The 15,370-nt window shown below is 45.5% G+C and overlaps 1 protein-coding gene across 1 annotated transcript in view; it reads right to left on the bottom strand.

Annotated features, from left to right (window-relative positions):
• Window positions 1-8,986, bottom strand: part of LOC118087010 (hexokinase-2) — a 56,839-nt gene extending 47,853 nt beyond the window's left edge. The window contains exon 1 of the mRNA XM_088671444.1: window positions 8,923-8,986. Coding sequence (XP_088527570.1) covers window positions 8,923-8,970 — 48 coding nt within the window. The 5' untranslated portion in view covers window positions 8,971-8,986. The remainder of the gene's footprint in view (window positions 1-8,922) is intronic.
• Between the last annotated feature and the right edge of the window lie 6,384 nt (window positions 8,987-15,370).

Here is a 15,370-nt window from a genome sequence, read left to right as displayed (position 1 = left end):
TTTTGTTCCAGCTTATCAGGAAGGCAAGTGCAGTTGCAAAGCATATAATGGCTGAACAGGAGAGAAGTGTGATTTGTGTGTTTTGCAACTGAAGGAATGCACAAAGCTCCCCACCGGTTTCCATGCAGAGTCCACAAGAGCCAGCAGCCAGAGGCAGATTTAGGGGAACACAACAAAGAGCCTTGGGGGCGCTACAACTATGATGTAGAATGGAAGGTGAGAGGTAGGAGGGATGCCAAATTTTTGGTGTTCCACAGGGTGTCAATAAAAATTGAGGACCCCCCCCCCAAGGTCCACCACTGCAGAAGCTACATAAGACCAGAGGGGCCCCTCCTGGATCTTTAGACCCCATTTCTGGCCGTATCAGGGGATCAGGAAGCTCTGGCCAGCCGTTCCCCCCATGTGCCAGCTGCCACACTGCCACCGCAAGGAAGAAGGTTCAAGGGTCTTGGTGCTACTACTACAAACCCACCGCTCCTCAGCTCCCCTCCAGTGACCTCCCCACCTGCCTTTTTCCATCTAAGCTCCTGCCTTGCAGAACCAAGCATAACTTTAGCCTAGGAACTTCTGCAAAGCACCTCCTCAGGAGGGAACAATTTGCAAGGGAGGAGGAGGTACTTAAGGTCCAACTGAAACTCTTTCCCCTACATACACACAGAGAGACAGAGACAGTACCTGTTCACATGGAAGATGGAGCCAGCTTGTTATCTGCTGCTCCAGGAAGAGGACCTGAACCAACAAATTCAAATGAGGAGAAAGGACATTCTGACTAAACCTTAGGAAGAACTTTCTGATGGCAAGAGCTCTTTGACAGTGGAACAGATGCTTTCGGAAAGTGGTGGGCTATCCTTCAATGGAGGTCTTTAAACAGCATTTGGAGGACCATCTGTCTGGGATTCTTTAGCTCTGATTTCTGCCTTGCCGGCAGTTGAACTAGATGATCCTTGGGGGGCCCCCTTCCAACTCCATGATTCTACCCCACCACTAATAGGTGTTCCAGAAAGGCAACCTGGGGAGGGATTTCAGAGAGAAAAGTGAGTGGGGGTGGGTGGGTTTGGCACACATACATGCCACACAACCACCATTCTGCTGCTGGAGATTGCGCTGTGCTGAGGACACATTGCAGTGAGAAAGAAGTCATTGGGTTCATGTTACCCATGGCTGCATCACAACATGTCAAAAGATGGAATAAGTACACCAATGCACTCGTTCCCATAGATCCTTTGCAAGTTGGAAAACAGCATCACAACATCTGGAGAAATGCAGATTTTGAGTGACTGCCTCTCTTCTCACCTATATTGCTTATTTTCCACTTTCCTCCTCCTCAAGTGCTACTCAAGTGTGCTTGTCATAACCAGAGCTGTCAAAAGCTGGCTTCTTCATCCAGAGGGCAGTTTGCATTGCAAGCAGGATATGTAAAGCACAGAGCAAAGGATATGAATGACATTCATAACATCATATATTCATCTGTCAATGTCACTTACATAGATTGCTTCTTGCTAGTTACTTTAAATAAATAAATAAAGTCTTCCAAACTGATATCATAGAGCTGGACTTGGGCTGTGTTTCTGCCAAGAAGAATCCAGGAGATTTTTTTTAAAACTTTATTGGTATTTAAAACAAGACAAACAAAACAAATATTTCAAACTAGCAAAACAATATGTCCGAAATCAAATAGCTGAAATAAAGGTTAATAATCAAACAAAAATAACAGATTAATTGGTATTATTATTATACTGTTGACTTCCCGTCACCTCCCGTAGCGCAACTCATCTTTTTTTGCAAAATACATACTTTCCTCTTCATCTTCTTATAATCTCTTTTGTACGTCAATAAATCTAATCATACCGACAACTCTTGTACTCTCTAATATTACATTATAAGCCAGTCATTCTAAGGCTGCCATGGAAATTACGTTATAACTATTACTCTCCTGCAGGTATCTTCTAAACACATCCCATTTTTTGCAAACGCCTGTTTTGTGGTTTCCCCTTAAATTATCTGTTAGTTGAGCCAAATCTACCATATCTGACGATTTATTTTGCCACTCTTTGAGTGTTGGGACAGTGTCCCCTTTCCACCTGGCCGCTATTAGTAACCGAGCTGCAGCTGATGCATATAAGAAGATCTCCCTATATTTAACAGGTAAGTCTTTGTTCAGGATTCCCAGCAGAAAAGCCTCTGGTGTTTTTTGGAAGGTTAATCTAAAAAATTTTTTTCATTTCTTCATTTACTATATTCCAAAAGTCTTTAACCATCCGGCATCCCCATCACATATGCATAAAATCCCCTATCGCTTCCCCACACCTCCAACATCGATCCGATATATTCTTGTACATTTTGGAGAGTTTGGCAGGTGTGAGGTACCAGCACATATTTTCTTTGATGGAATACGACACTGTAAATCTCATGCTATTCTTCCAGAGGGCTTCCCACTCATCAATCATTATCGTACGGCCGATGTCCTGGGCCCATTTTATCATAACTTCCTTCACCGCCTCTTCCTTGACTTCCCAGTCAAGGAAGAGGCGGTACATTTTTGATATAATCTTGTTGTTGTTGCCCAGCAAGTCTTTCTCCAATCTAGTTGGTTGTATATTAAATCCCTTTGTCACAGTGGCCGGAGCGGGCTACTTCAGAGTAACGACTCTACACAGCTCTGCATTTTATCTTTTATTGGTGCTGCGTATTTACAGTGCTGAAGGCAATGCTATTTACAAGGACACATCTTCTCAGCTTGAATCAGAACCTCCGAATGGCGTTTGGCGCGTTTTTCTCCAACATAACAACTTTGGTAGACCCATCCTCTTCCCTCTCCGCTTTCTGCGCAATTCCGGAGTTGGGGGGATGGGTCTGCCCCCCTTGCTTGCCCCTTCCTGTCCCACCTGGGACCCTGGCTCCGCTACCTTGTCTGAGCCTCGGACACGACTTCCTGCTTCCCCACTGGAATCGGAACTCTCCCTGCTTTCCCCTGCGCTCGGGGATGGGCTTGAACTCAGGAGGGGAGGGACTTCGCGATATCCCCTGTCCCTCACACCCTTCTTTTTATCTTGTTTAAAAGTTTCGTTTAACTGATGGTACTCTAGCCAACTTGTTAGGTTGTTTTTTATTTCTTCATACGCCCTTAGTTTAAATTGACCCTCTTCACTCACCAACAATGTTTTATAGGTAATCCAATTTCCTCCCATATTCTTTTTTTTTTTTTGACCGCCTTGGCCTCCACAGGGGATATCCACAATGGTGTTTTTGGTTCCAATAGTCCCTTGTATTTTGACCACACCATGAACAGGGAACCTCTTATTATGTGGTTAGTGAATCCTTTATGAACTTTGTTCTTACCATAGTTCAAATAAGCGTGCCAGCCGAATCTTAAGTCGTATCCTTCTATGTCTAGGAGGTCCGCTCTTTGGAGCAAAAACCAATCTCTTATCCATGAAAAGCACGCGGCTTCGTAATATATTTTAAGATCGGGTAGGCCAAACCCACCCCTCTCTTGAATATCAATAAGGAGAGTATGAATGCTCCCTGCCATATGAATTTTGAAATTTCTTTCTGTCAAGATGTTAAGCATTTCGTACCTCCTAGGAATCCAGGAGATTAAGGTGACAGTCCAGCAATCCATAGAAGTGATTTACAAGGGATCCTGGATGGAAAATGTACTTGGCTTCTATTTACCATACTAACCTCTCTGATTTGGAATATGTAAACACATTTGTTGTTGCCAATGATGAGTTTTGCCTGAAGTGTTGTGTGGTTGAGCAACCCTCTTACTTATTTGTTTATGCTTTTCTAGCCCATCTTTTCCCCCAAGAAGCTCAAGGTAGCATACATGGTACTCCCCCTCCTCAATTTAATCCCCAGAACAACCCTGTGAGCTAGGTTAGACTGAGAGGCGGTGACTATCCCAAGGTGTCCCAGTGAGCTTCATAGCTGAGTGGCAGAATTAGAACCCTGGTCTCCCAGGTCTATTGCTGTGCTGGCTAGGACTGATTAGAGTTCTTAGGCCAAAACATCTGGAAGGCACCAGGCTAGGGAAGGCTGATCTAAACTCAATGGGTCCAAGGCCAAAATTATCATCTTCCTCCTCAAGAGTCATGTTACGTCTCCCATTCCTGCGTGGGCAAAAACATGTCCCTTCCTCTCTGCCCCCTTGGCATACAATTCTGTGCTCTGTTGTTCCTTGTTTTTGTTTGATTTCATTTAATATTTGCAACCCACATTCCCCACACAGCATAGTGCAATAGTGTCAGAATAGTAGCCCGCAAAACAATATGCCAAATGATTGATAGAAAACAGCAAATGAAGATAATGCAATGTCCACCTCCAGAGCCTTATGTCAGCCCCCATCACCTCTGTTCAGAACTCTGCTGCAAAGATAATTAAACTCTCTCATCTCTCTGATCATGCAATGCCTCTCCTGAGCTACATATACATACAGGCTTCCTGTCAGTACCCAGATGCAGCCCCTCCTGTCTCTCCATAAACATACATGCCTGCCTTCTCCTTATCCCTCCCAATGCACACTTTCTGAAGTACCATTTGCACACTGAGAGCTCCACAGAATGACCACTTACCGGTATGCCTGATCAAAACAGAGGAGATCCATTGCTCCAAAAGGGAAACGGGCAAAAGAGACATATGCATAAACTTTGTATGTGCTAGTTTATAGGCACAGGTGCAAATTTAGAAATAATTGCTATAAGTTTTAAATAAAAAGCACCTCATCATAATGACCAGGTGACCTCAGCTGTTCACTGCTGTTGGGCAACTTCAAGACCCACTGATCTTTGTCTTTATGGTTCTTTCTTTTCAAAACAAACTTGGACTGGAAAAGCACTTTAAATAGAGGACTGTCCTCTGTAGAGCATAATGGATGCAACACGACTACCTGAACAGTGGCTAGTGCAATATGTGGTGCTTTCTAAATTATTTGTTGCAGCATGTTGAAACGGACGCTATGAAAGAAGGGAAGCTAAATTGTGTCAGTTCTTTGAAAATGAAAATACGTTGAGAAAGGACCCAAGGCAGTCAGGTGGCAAATCTGGATTGCACACAAAACAGAGCACACCAGGTCTTGTGTCACCAGGCCTAGATGCCTGGTGGGGCTCCTGCTGGGCGGTGCAGATAAGAGTCCCCTGGTTCTGCTGCAATGAGGAGGTAGGCACACTGAGTGTGGGGCTAGGGAGGGTGTTTTGCCCAAGGCTCTGTCAAAACCTGGACCCCAAACTGCCATACATACATACCCCACTTAGTAGAACAGGTCAGGGAATGGCCATCTGCCTTGATGCACCTGCAGAAGTTCTCAGGTTCAATACCCTCAAAGCTTTCAGGTAGGGCTGGGGAAAGCTCCTGCAAGAAGTGCTGGAGAGCGACTGCCAGTCAGAACAGACAACACTGAGCTAGTTGGATTCAAGGTCCGATTCAATATAAGGCAGCTTCCTATGCTGTCAAAGTAGCATATCTATCTCCTCCCCCTCTCTTGCCATATTAATGGTGCCCTGCAGGAAATGGTGACATATTGAGTCAGATCATGAATCCATCAAGCTCAGTATTGTCTGCTCTGACTGGCAGTGGCTCCTAGGTGTACCTGTCCCACCTATACCTGGAGATGTTAGCAGGGGCTGAACCTGGGACTTCTGCATGCAAGGCAGGTGCTCCACAATCTGCGCTATGTTCCTTCCCCAAGCAGGTGGGGAAAGCACGTCCCCCTTTTGTGGGGTCTAGTTGAATCACTAGATCTCAGTTATTTATAGTTCTCTTTGACTCAGTAAATGCATTTTCATTTTGGGGTAGATGTTTCAAGTATGTACACGTCTGTTATCATTACACAATATCACCATCAGGAAACGAGTTCTGTGCTAATGACAAATCGTGTTCAAAGCTGTTCAGAAAAAGCTAGCATGTCAGGATGAAGGCTTCTGGGTGGGGCTGCAGGAGGTGAGTGGTAGGCCCTCCCTCACTGGAGGTCTTTAGGCAGCCCTCTGCTTGGGATGCTGTTAGATCTGGATCTCCTGCACTGAGCAAGAGGTTTGACGAAATGGCCTACAAGACCACCTTTCCCATTCTTTAACTCTAGATTTGTAGCTTGGGAGTATTTTTAAATGCAGCCAGTCCACCTGGTTCATACCCCCCTGAATGAACTACAGATGTTGCACCAGCAGCTCCCCTTCCTAGAGAAACATTAAGCAGAATCAAGCATTTTCACCAATGCTAAAATACCTGTACAGGTTTGTTTCCAAGCCCAACTCAAAGTGCTAGACTGACCATGGTATGGTCTGATCCCTTAGGAATCTGCCTGATTTTCATGTGCCTGTGGAGGCTCTGTTCTGAATGCTCCACTCGTGGAGGTAATGAGCATGGAGGCTATAGACAGGGCCTTTTCTCTGGTGGCACCCCAGCTGGGGGGTCTCCCTCCTCAGAACAAGTCACCAGCCACAAGCCCCATTAACATTACCTGCTCAAAATTCAAAGCCACACACTCTTTCCTGTCTATCTCACACGTTATACTTCCTTGAACCTACAGAGGCATTTCTATCAATCTCTGCGCAACGCAGACATTCCAAAAAACTAGCTATGGCAAAGACATCCCTCACATGTGTCTCTAAGCAGAAAAAGCATGTGATTGACTGGGCTGTCAGTATGTCAGCCCTAGTAGGAAAGCCCTTCCTCCATGTGAGAACTGTGGCATGTTAAGGATGCTTGGAGTTGTAGCTCTGCTATGGGAAAACTACAGTTCCCAGGATTCTTTGGCAGAAGTCATGTGCTTTAAGTGTGCATTAGATGTACTTTTAAATCAAAACACACACACACACAAAGGGCTGGACCAAGGCATTTTCTGCCTGTAAACCACTTTGAGGTTTTCTACTGGAAAAGACCCTGATGTTGGGAAAGATGGAAGGCACTAGGAGAAGGGGACGACAGAGGACGAGATGGCTGGACAGTGTTCTTGAAGCTACGAACATGAGTTTGACCAAACTGCGGGAGGCAGTGGAAGACAGGAGTGCCTGGCATGCTCCGGCCCATGGGGTCACGAAGAGTCGGACACGACTAAACAAGAACAACAATCCAGCAGTATATAAATTCTATGAAATAAATCAATGAAGGCAAAGTAAAAGGTGATGCTCTCATCAGACAGAAAGAATCCAACCAGCTTGGCAGGTGAATCCCATTGCATTTGCAGCAATGGAGCAGCATTCACCCCCATTCCTGAGGGCAGCAGGACAGGTTACAGGACTAATGGGGGGAATTGGGGGGGGGGCTTGCATGTAAACGCTGAGCCTGAACCTGAACACATCCAGATAGGAGGGACATTGTTGAACTGTAGGCATTTACTCTCTGGCTGAAGCCAGGCAGTCTGCACTGAGCAGAGAGAAAGCTCCGTATGCCCATCAGGTTGAATGTGTTTGCTTAACTGACTCTTCTCATTTTTATCTAAATGCTCAATTACGCAGTTAAAACAAATGTTGTTGTATCTCAGTAAAGAGAATGATTCTGAAACTATTTAATGTAGATTTAATTAATTAACACAGAGACAATTAATGCATTCTTTGGCAAACCCTCTTCAATACTTGGCTCGAATCAAGAGTTGAAGCAGAATGACTTGTAACAGAACAATGCAATTAGTCCTGATCCCTCTTTCATGGGGGCAGCTCCAATTTAAAAGTCCACTGTTAACATGTATACAGTATTAATTAACCAATCAATGTTGCAATCAAAGCTAATTATTACAGATACATCTTTCTGTGTAAACTTCTGAACTGTTTCTTTTGCAGGCATTCCCCCCCCCCAAAAAAAAAGGGTGAACATGTTATTCCTTTCCCAGCAACCAGTAAATGTGTGCCATGGTCACATTTAATAACATCTTGTCTGTTTCATAATACTGTAACCAGGAGCGCTCTCTTCCCCCTAGACAGAACTACATGCTTATTTTAAGCCTCAGTGTTTGTGGGGAAACTGCTATTCTGAACCTTGCATCACTTACTACCAGCAGCAAGATTTTCGGGGAAACACCTGTCTGTAGAATTAAACTAAGGGCAGCAAACTTCAACCAGAACCAAGCCAGTTCAGTTACACTGGAACCAAAATCCAACCAGAAAACATAATGGGTTTGACACCTGGGTTCTGTTAACAGAAGTTGCTTCTCCAAGTCTTCTTCCTAGAGGCCTTATGCTCGCTTCATATATTTACTCCAGGAATACAGTTCCAGAAGTCATCCATGTATCATTGGACTCAAACTCCCATCAGTCATGACCACCATGGTTAATGGACCTCCAGTTTCTGGAGGTCTACAGCTTCCCCACCCTGCATATAGTCCATTCACACGCTGCTCTCTTTAAAAACCATTCTCTGCTTCCAGCCTCAATTTCTGTATCTACACAACTCTAGTTTATCAGTTTATGTTGCCCTGTAGAGTCAACAGAATCATGCATAACTAGACACTAGTTTCAACATATGGGGTGTCAACATACATCCCGGACAATGCAGGATATTTGCATTGTCTATCTAGATTTTATATTTCCCTTCACTGATCGCTACATTTTCCATACAGTGTTTCCTTCCTACCAGGCTTTGGAGGAATCAGAGACAGAGAAAAACACACAAGCTGAAAATTCACCATGGAGCAAGGCAAGCTGTGTTCATCCTGAACTTTTCAGGATTATAAACACTGCAAGTGACTAGGAAGCACTAGATTGGAACGTTAGTATTTAAACCTATGGTGAAAAGGGTTGCACCAAATTCATCTGAAGGATGAGCTACCTGTTTGCTCCAGGAAGCTGAAAATTACACACCTGCCTAAGCTGTATTCCTATTAAAGATACTTTATTTTCAAGTGGGCTGTAAAACCTGAAGCCTGGCTTGCTTCTCCCTCTCACCAAAACAGATAAGGAGAGATGCTTAGAAGTGAAGAGAGAGTGCTCTTACCTGGTTGAAGATCTCCTGGTCCATGGCCTCAAGGTCCCTGCCAGCCATCCTCTCTCTCAGTTGTGTAGAATGTGGTGCCTGCTCTGGAGTTCCCTCTTTAAAGACTTGCTCAACACGGACTGAGTGGGTGGAGAGAGAGAGAGAGAGAGAGAGAGAGAGAGAGAGAGAGAGAGAGAGAGCGCATCTACGAGACTCACTGAGGGAGGTCACTGCCTGGGCTTGAGGCAGAGAAATACGGGATTGTAGCAGGAAGCAGTTTAATCCCAGAGCTGAGCGATGATGAGCAGCCAAATAAATAAATAAGTCACCCCTCTACCGTCAAAAGGCTTGCCTGTGAATGTAACAAGCCAGAATCTTTGGGACGCTGGGAGTTTTGCTCTTAGTCCTGCTCTGCTCCAGGGTAAAACTGGCATGTGGCAGCAGGAGGGAGGAACGCAGGAGGCTCGATGCAACTTATTTATTTTGATTTCACAAAGCAGCTGAGGGACATTTCTGCAACTGTAATGAAAACATGGGGGCAGGTGGGGGCAGCAGCTCAGTCACTGAACCCCTTTTTGTGTGCAGGTTCAATCTCTGACACCTCCAGTTTTTCTTAAGGTTCTCTCAAGAACTCATTCTGTTAGAAAAGGTCTCTCTCTGTCTCTCTGTCTCTTTCTGTCTCTCTCTGTCTCTGAGACCCTGGAGAGTTTCTGCCATTCCGCGATGTCAGTGCTGGGCAAGATGGACCAATGGTTTGGCTGCCGAGACATACAGCATGGACATGTGGTGTCAGCTGAGAAAAGCTTTCCCCAAATTGGTGCCCTTCAGGATGGTTTGGACTACAACTCTCATCAGCCTCAGCCAGAACAGCTGGGCTCCCACCAGTGCTGGCATCACACAGCTGTGCTGATGGAAGTCGTAATTCAAAACATCTGGAGGACATCAGACTGGGGATGGGGAGGGAGGCTTGCTTATTCATCCATTTAGGTGCATTTAAACATTGCTAGTTTGAAAATTAGGGACCCAGGTGGTGCTGTGGTTAAACCACTGAGCCTAGGGCTTGCTGATCAGAAGGTCGGCGGTTCGAATCCCTGTGACGGGGTGAGCTCCCATTGCTTGGTCCCAGCTCCTGCCAACCTAGCAGTTCGAAAGCACGTCAAAATGCAAGTAGATAAATAGGAACCGCTATAGCGGGAAGGTAAACGGCGTTTCCATGTGCTGCTCTGGTTTGCCAGAAGCTGCTTTGTCATGCTGGCCACATGACCTGGAAGCTATACGCCGGCTCCCTCGGCCAATAATGCGAGATGAGCGTGCAACCCCAGAGTCGGTCACGACTGGACCTAATGGTCAGGGGTTCCTTTACCTTTACCTTTTAGTTTGAAAATTAGAAAATTATCTGGTATTAAGACTGTGGCCCCTGTACACAGCATGAAGCCACTGTAAACAGCCATGGCTTCCCCACACGGAAACCAGGAAACTGTAGTTTGCTAAGGGTGCTGAGAGTTGTTCTCCCTGAGCTGCAGTTCCCAGAGTTCCCTGGGAAGAGAGATTGACTGTTAAACCACACTGAGAATAGTAGTTCTGGGAGGGGAACAGGAGTTGTTAACAGTTCTCAGCACCTTAACAAACTACAGCCCAGGATTCTTTGGGCAAAGCCATGGTTGTTTAAAGCAGTGTGATGCATTGTGCGGATGAGCCTGGGAGACAAGACCCCTTTTGATGAGTCATCCTGTTAGAAGAACAAGTGATTGGAAGCGCAGGTCCCACCCCTGATGTCATCATCATCAACAACAACTTTCTTGCACTAGCCAAAGGCCATGGCATCATTCACAAAGGGAACAAAGAGAGAAGCAGCAATAACCATAAAAAAAACCCATAAAAACATCAGGCGCTGCAGATACAATGAACCACGATCACTTCTCCCAAAAATTATTTGTTGCATACGATATAATAGCAAGGGGTTCTCGGGTAGAATGTGCCAGCTTAGATGTCCGAATCCCCTTTGCAATTGACCACTATTTTATCTCGTTCTTTTCTCCCGATCTTCTTAGCTGCCAATGCATATAGCGCTCCTTTATAAGTTACAAAGTCATCAGTATCACTCAGCAGTCATTTCACCCTTTCCACCCTGTTTGAGTGTGTTCCATTCGTGAGCAGGGGTTTTATAAATCGGTCTCTTGGTTCTAGATATAGTGGGCATTGCAATAAATAGTGGTACAGGTCCTCTCCACACAAGGTTGTCCACACAGACAATGTCTCTCCTTGTACTGTACTTTGCCGTAACGACCATCCACCACCACTGAGGGCATCGATTGGAATCGTAATTCTGTAAAAGCGATTCTTACTACAGCAAGTGGGAGCTTTGTCAGATAACTACGGTAGCTCAGATGTGCTCTGTTTTGATATGTGGGAACCATTTCTAAGCATTTCTAAGGCTTTGTTAGCATTTGGATCCATGCCCCATATCGCTACTCCATGAAGCATCTGGGAAACCACTTTACTGGCAAAGATTTTCAACACAGGTTCTAGTAAATGGCCACCCACCGTAAAATAGAATTTCATTAATGACCCCTGCTGTCATGTCAGGCCCCCCCCCCACCATCTACAGGTGTGGAAGGTCTGGAGCAGGGAGCCAACTCTGGACAACTACGGTAGGGTCACCCCATAATTGGGAACCCTGCACAATCTGGGTTCCAAATGGCATCGGGAGCCACCACACAGCCCCAGGCTCCCCGTGGAAGGGCCCAGGGGCCCCCACGGGGGAAAAGGGTGGGGCTGCATGATCAGAGCATGGCTAAGGGTTTGGAGCAAGTGAGGAGAATGCCCCCCTTTTCCCCTCATGTGATCATAGATCGTAGAGCTGGAAGGGATTTCCAAAGGTCATCTAGTCCAACCCCCTTTTCAATCACAGCTTAAGAATCACTGACAGATGGCCATCCAACCTCTCTTTTAAAAAAACGAATAAAGGAGAATCTATGAACTTCTGAGGGAACCCTAACTGCACGAGAGGATAGAGTGCTTGAAAAGGTCAATTGTTTTGGTACAGTAATATGAATCACTCCTTGCCTATGCAAATATACAAATTACTGTGACTGGCATTTACTTTCCCCTTGGCCGACCTGAGCAGCAGCCAAGCCGGAACAAGCTCAGTTGCACCTGAAACCAGAAGGTTTTCCTCACTGTATTATCAGATAAGGACTCAATAGTTACAATTAAACACGCTGAAGCACTAAAGAGCTTTTCAGGGCAGTATTAAACAAAGTCAAGTTGTTTCCAGACCAAGTATATGCTGAGCATTCCTCTTTATTTGTTTGCAGGGAGCTTGGATGATGTGTCAAAACAAGGCTTTCCCCAGACTTCCCAAGGCATTTGCAAAATTTGCAAAAGGTCTGATCTTTTGGAGAGGCAGGGTGGTAGACAGGGCAAGGAAACCAAATCAACTACTCTATAACAGCGTGTCAGACCAGGACCTGGGAGACCAGGGTTCAAATCCCTACTCAGCCATGAAGGTCACTGGGTGACCTTGGGCCAGTCACTGCCTCCGCTCCCAGCCTAAACTACCTCACAGGGTTGTTGTGAGGATTAAATGAGGAAGAGGAGAATCATGTACCCCACCTTGAGCTCATTGGAGAAAAGGTGGAATATAAATGCAATGAATGCAATGCAATAATTCTGTTATACAAGTCTATGGTACAACTGTAGTTTGAATGTTGAGTACAGCTCTGGTCACCTCAGCTCTGAAAGGATATTGTAGAGTTCAAAAAGGGCTGGCAAAATGATCAAGGGGGTGGAGTGGCTCACTTATGAAGAGAGGTTGCAGCATTTATGACTTTTTAGCCTAGGGCTAGGGCTGCCACATACACCCGGACAACACCATTACTGGCCCCAACAACATCCAACATACCATCTCAGGACTATTTAATTGCTCATCTTCTAACATTGTGTATGCCATCAAATGCCAACAGTGCCCTTCAGCTCTCTATATTGGACAAACAGGCCAAACCCTACGCCAAAGGATAAATGGACATAAATCTGACATCAGGAACCAGAAGACAGAAAAACCAGTAGGAGAACACTTCAATCTCCCAGGACATTCTATACAAGATCTCAGAGTAGCTGTCTTACTACAAAAGAATTTCAGAAATAGACTGGAAAGAGAAGTTGCTGAATTACAACTTATCACCAAGCTCAAAACCATGGAGGGACCTGGTTTGAACAGAGATATCGGATTCTTATCTCATTATACATGATAAGCGATCTTCAGCCATCTCAACCCTTGCTTTTTCATGCAAAAGTTTTCGGTCATCAACAGGTATCAGTCAGTCAATCACCCACTTCCACCACCCTTCTGAGTGATCCCCCCTGAAGAAGTGTGCATGCACACGAAAGCTCATACCAAAATAAAAACTTAGTTGGTCTTTAAGGTGCTACTGAAGGAATTTTTTTATTTTACTTCGACCCAGACCAACACGGCTACCTACCTGTAACCTAGCCTAGGGAAAAGGTGAGTACATGATAGAAGATTCCAAGATGTCGCATGCGGGCATGGCATGGAGGAAGTGGACAGAGAAAAGTTTTCTTCCCTCTCTCTCCTAACACTGGAACTTGTGGACACCCAGCACAGAGTTAAACTATGGAACTCACTGACACAGGAGGCAGTGATGGGCACCCACATGGGTGGCTTTAAAAGAGAATTAGACAAATTTATGGAGGAAAGGGCTATTGGTGGCTACTGGCAACATGGCTTCCCATAGGCACTGTGAGATCAGAATCTTGGACTAGATGGACCTCTGGCTGGTTTTGCTCTAGTGGCTATTAGTCACAGTTACTCGATGGAACTTCCCTGCAGGAAGCAGTCTACCTCTGAGTAGCAGATGCTGGTAACAAAGAACAGAGGAAGCCTGCCACTTTTTTCCTTGGTAGGAGCTCCTCATTACTGACCAGCAGAGTTGGTAACAAGATCATAGAATTATAGTTGGAAGGGACCGCAAGGCTCATTTTGTCCAACCCCCTGCAATGCAGGAATCACGGCTGAACTATATGTTCTTAAGTGTAGCCCAAAATAAATCACACAGCAGTGGTGTTGTAGATGCCCATTCTCTGTGTTTACAGTGGTACCTCGGGTTACAGACGCGTCAGGTTACAGACGCTTCAGGTTACAGACTCTGCTAACCCAGAATTGTACCTCGGGTTAAGAATTTTGCTTCAGGATGAGAACAGAAATCGTGCTCCGGCGGCGCGGCAGCAGCAGGAGGCCCCATTAGCTAAAGTGGTATCTCAGGTTAAGAACATTTTCAGGTTAAGAACGGACCTCTGGAACAAATTAAGTTCTTAACCTGAGGTACCATTGTATAAGTTTCTGTTCACAGCAGTTCTCTTTCCACATTGAAGTCCGAATAATTGACTTCTATATCTGCAACTGCTTCCAGAGTTTGAGAGAGGAGGAAGCAGAACACTTTTCCTTTGCCTCTTCTGCCAGCAGAAGGTGAAAACCCAATTTTTAAAATCTGTGTACGTAATTCCAAAGTTTATATGCTACTCACTAACAAAAGGCAGTCTCGAGTAAGTTGCTGGCTGCCCCTTCCAACTGCCCATCCTCCGAACATTTGATAAGCATATCAAAAGGCTTCACAAACCTTATCTCTGTCATTTTTACAACCTCTAGGCAATAAGGAAGGCCAATACTATTATCTCTATCTTACTAAAAGGAGCAGATAGTTCTGAGTCCACAGCTCACTGCTGGAGCACCTGCCTTGCATGTTGAAGTTTGCAGGTTCAATCGCCGGTGTCTCCAATTAAAAGGGTCTCGCCTATCTCTGCCTGGGATGGGACTAATGATCTGACTAAGCATACGGCAGTAATAGAGATGCTCGTTATCTGGGGCTGCCCTTGAAGACTTTCTGGAAGCTGCAGCCAACTGCCAGGCTGTTAAAGGGGGCAGCAAGGTGAGGTCATGTGTCCCTGCTGCTCCCGAAAGCACATCATGGCCTGTGACCTTTAAGGTGCTGGCACTAGTGCACAAAACCCTAAAGAGTTTGGGGCCCAAGTACTTAAAAGATGGTCTCCCCCATTACTGACCAGCCCTTAAGAAACATGGAGTTATGGTGTTTTCGAGTTGGAAGGGAACCCAAGAGTCATCTAGTCCAACCCCCTTCAGTGCAGGAATCACAGCTAAAGAATCCCTGAGATGAGACCATCCAAATGTTTAAAAACCTCCAGTGAAGGAGTGTTCACCACCTTTCTCCTTGCTGTGGTTGTACCAAGGGGAATGATCGGGGGGGGGTTGTAGTGGAGACCTGCAGCAGGGCTTCTCTGTAGCAGCACTCCAATTTTGGGACACCCCCCCCCATGAAGTGCATCTGTTCATTACGTCACTAGCACTTAGATGAAGCCTGAAAGCTTCCCTGTAGTCCTCTGTCTCGAGTCCTTGTGGGGTGAGGTATTTTTAGCAGTTTGGAAACTGACGTGT

The sequence above is a fragment of the Zootoca vivipara genome, chromosome 6 (genome assembly GCF_965207765.1).
Source record: "Zootoca vivipara chromosome 6, rZooViv2.hap1.1, whole genome shotgun sequence".
Taxonomy (NCBI): domain Eukaryota; kingdom Metazoa; phylum Chordata; class Lepidosauria; order Squamata; family Lacertidae; genus Zootoca; species Zootoca vivipara.
Note: the sequence above shows the minus strand (reverse complement) of the source record. Positions and strands in the feature narration are given on the sequence as shown.